The sequence below is a fragment of the Corapipo altera genome, unplaced genomic scaffold, assembly GCF_003945725.1.
Source record: "Corapipo altera isolate COAL_440 unplaced genomic scaffold, ASM394572v1 57, whole genome shotgun sequence".
Lineage (NCBI taxonomy): Eukaryota > Metazoa > Chordata > Aves > Passeriformes > Pipridae > Corapipo > Corapipo altera.
This window is the reverse complement of record NW_020884905.1, coordinates 1,089,436-1,092,930: the sequence shown is the minus strand read 5'-3', so window position 1 is coordinate 1,092,930 and position 3,495 is coordinate 1,089,436. Positions and strand designations below refer to the sequence as shown.

The following is a 3,495-nucleotide window of genomic DNA, read 5'->3' as shown; positions in this document are numbered from 1 at the left end:
AAGGGGCGCGGGGGGGGCCCCCGGGCCCTCGGCGCGGGGCAGCACGGAGCGGGCGGCCCGGCGGAACTCCTCGCTGCGCCACGTGTAGAGCAGCGGGTTGAGCGCCGAGAGCGAGCAGAGCAGCAGCCAGCTGGCGGCCTGCAGCGCCGGCGGCGCCGGGCGCAGGAAGAAGCCCAGGAGGCTCACCCACACCAGGGGCTGGGTGCCCAGCAGGAACACGCAGCAGAGCAGCAGGACGGAGACGCTGCTGAGGCGGCGCTGGGCGCGGCGGGGCGGCGGCGGGGCGGCGGGGAAGGGCAGCTGGTGGAGCAGGTGGAAGTTGAGGACGCTGACCCGCTTGGCGCTGCCCCGCACCCGCCGCACGATGCCGAGGTAGCAGTGCAGCAGCAGCGCCGTCTGGCCCAGCACGGCCAGGGCGAGGAGCAGGGCGGTGTAGCGAGAGCTGCCGTCCGACTGGGCCGAGCCCAGGGTCCAGAGCCCGGGCAGCAGCGGGACCGGGAGCAGGGCGAGGGCCCAGGAGAGCCCGATCATGCAGCCCGTGTGCTTCCGCTGGTAGAGGGCCTGGTACACGCTGGGCAGCTTGGTGATGAGCACGTACCTGTTGAAAGCCACCAGCAGGTGCGAGGCCAGCGAGACCGTGAGGCCGAGGCCCAGGAGCCCCCCTCGGAGCAGCCGGTACTCCGCCGAGCGAAGGGAGGAGGAATTGGGAGGCAGCAACCCCAGCACAGCCTCCTGGGGCATCCACAGGGCGCACACGCTTAGGTCTGCCGCACAGCCGTTCACGATGAAGGCATTGCTGGTTGTCTGCAGCTTCTTGAAGGAGAAGACTAAATAGATGACCATTACATTGGATAAAGTCCCTGAGATAGCTAAGACTGCATAGAGCAGCGAGAGAAAGATGCGGGTGCCGGAGGAGTCCTCCCAGAGCAGCAGCAGAGGCGAGCTAGCACTCCAGGAAGAGGCGTTGGGCATCTCGCTGAATGCAGCTCAGTTTTGACTTTGCCCTGTAAATCCCATCCTTGTCTGGGTCAGAAGTTCTGCTGCAGGAGCCCTCACCAAGCACACAGGAGGATGTGCAGCTGAGGGACTCTAAGGCAGGTTTCAGTCATACAAGCTGCAAGGTGCAGAAAACACAGTTTGCAGTAACGATCCAGAGAACAGCAGTGTCCAAGGCAGGTAGGCAGCAAGAGATTCCACAGATTGTAGCTAGTGAAGGTGGGTCCATAGGGAGGTGAACGGCTGTTGGCAGACCAGAACACGACTGAGGTTTCTGTAGCTGTGAAAACACCAAAAGCAGCAGCACCTTGCAATCGGCAGCAGGAACGGCAGCAACTGATACAAAGCTTTGCAGTTTCTCCTGTGCCACAGTACGCACACTGTATATCATTCCAGGAAGATTCAGCCCTTCCACTCTTCATGAATTATTCAGCAGATTTTCAACTTGTTAAATCAAGAAGAAAAAAAAAAAAAAACAACCAAACCCTATCATGCTCCAGAAATACTCCAACTACACAGTCTGACTCCTTTTTTCCCTGCCTTACCAGTTTTCTGGTTCTAACCCATTTACACAACTTTCATTTGAAGCAAGGTTTCAAACTAGTATCAGTCACTTCTGTCTGAAATACAATCTATTTACTGTAGAAACTCCTCTGCTAAATACTCAAATTGATTTTTTTTTTTCTGATCTTAATTTTTTTTGTTAAAAGAAAGCTCACTATGCTTCTGCAAGCTTAGTTAATTTTAGAACTGCTCTATAATAGCAATATACTTTCCAAATTAAATATTTCAAACACAACAGATACACTGATCCTTGGTAAAACAGTACTTATTTGGTTCTCAATCTAAACATTTTATGTTTCTTCATAAACCTCAGCCTGTGTCAGCGTGCAGGAAATCCTGCACTGCCAACCCGCTGGAGGTGAACACTGGTGCTGGTAAGTACACAGATAACACAGAACCAGCATAGCATTTGAAATGGTCTCACACCAAAATTAGTTCCTTCACAGACAAGTGACAGGTTTTCAGGTGGACTAAAAACTTGTTGAAGAGTAGGAACTAACAGTCCATTCCAAATGGATAATAATTATTAGTGGGATTCTCCCAGGAACTCTACCCTTGGAAAAGAATAAGAAACTCAGTAAAAGAACTTCTGTTTCCTCTCAAAAGCTTTCCAGAAAAAGAATGCTGATTAATTTTGTGATGAGTTAAGGAGAAAAAGTTGCTTCTGCAGGTAGGTTATATGTAGGCAACAGAAGCAAACCATCTCAGCTCATAAGGTGTGATCTGTACTATTGGCCAAAGATACCTTTGCAAGGCATTTTTAGACATTCGTAACTCCCGATGCTAACAAATGACAATACCAACATCATATATTAGGAGGTAGTTACAGTTACAATATGCATTTTTTTAAGTTAACAAAGTTAATTTGTGTGGGTTAATGGATTATTTTGTTGCAATACAGCACATTTCTTATTTGACAGGAAGGCTCGTGTTTGCAATTGACAGAACTATTGATCCGAAGGTGGCTTTGTTACAAACGTGAATACCTATGCTCTCTTTTAATTAGATTGCTCATGTGCTTAAGGTTAAAGACGTACTTGAGTGATTTACTTGATCAGGCCCTTAATTACCATATTTTTTGCCTGCTGCACTTTACAGTGTAGATCTAATCAAGTGTCAAACCTTTTGAGGCCTTTCATTGTTTAGCTGTCAGTAAAGAACAGTTATTATAGAAACTAAAATCCTCCTCTTTCTGCAGTACTGTAATTGAAAAATAGTCACTGAATTTGTAACAAGAAATAGCTCCCTAACCAAAAAGCTTCATAAAGCACACTTTAAAAAGAGATGATTAACAGTTTCAAAAGATACTAGCCACAGTAGCATAGGCCCATTAGAGACCTTTAGATTTTTTTAACACATCCATTCCTGTCTTTTAAGATCTTATGTGCTACAGCTTGTTCTCCCAGAACAAGATCTATTTATATATGAAGGAACAGAAATGGTAAAGTTCACGGATAGGTGAACAGAGAATATGAAATACGTTTCAGAGTATTTATTAAAAGCTACATCGTTCTGAAAGAACCTTTCACTGTCCCCAAAGTTTTTGTTGTTGTTAAGAAGATGATTGTTACAGAGTACTGACTTACTTATTCATTTTTAAGCACAAAAAAGGCTGTACATTAGCTGACATTTATGTATTTCATATAATAAATGAATAGAATTCTAGAAAAAGGCCAAGGGAGAGGTTGATTCCTATGTACTAGAAACTTTTTAATTAGGTGGTTTCCCTTTATATTTACATATCCAAATCACCATCTATTATTCATCTGAATGCAGTGGCAGAAGTTTTTATTGTGTTCTTAGATTAGACTGTCACTAGAATTTGGGCAACTTTTAAAGCATCTACTCTATTCCTGGCTTTGCTATTCCTTTAGAGGGGCTGTGGAACAGTTACATACTGTCCACACCACCTATCGCAGTAGGGACTTACTGGAC

The 3,495-nt window shown here is 46.5% G+C and overlaps 1 protein-coding gene across 1 annotated transcript in view; it reads right to left on the bottom strand.

The window, feature by feature from the left end:
- The window catches only part of GPR88 (G protein-coupled receptor 88), a 2,494-nt gene extending 837 nt beyond the window's left edge, over window positions 1–1,657 (bottom strand). Inside the window, exon 1 of the mRNA XM_027651427.1 lies at window positions 27–1,657. Within this exon, the coding sequence (XP_027507228.1) occupies window positions 27–972 (946 nt within the window). The 5' untranslated portion in view covers window positions 973–1,657. The remainder of the gene's footprint in view (window positions 1–26) is intronic.
- Between the last annotated feature and the right edge of the window lie 1,838 nt (window positions 1,658–3,495).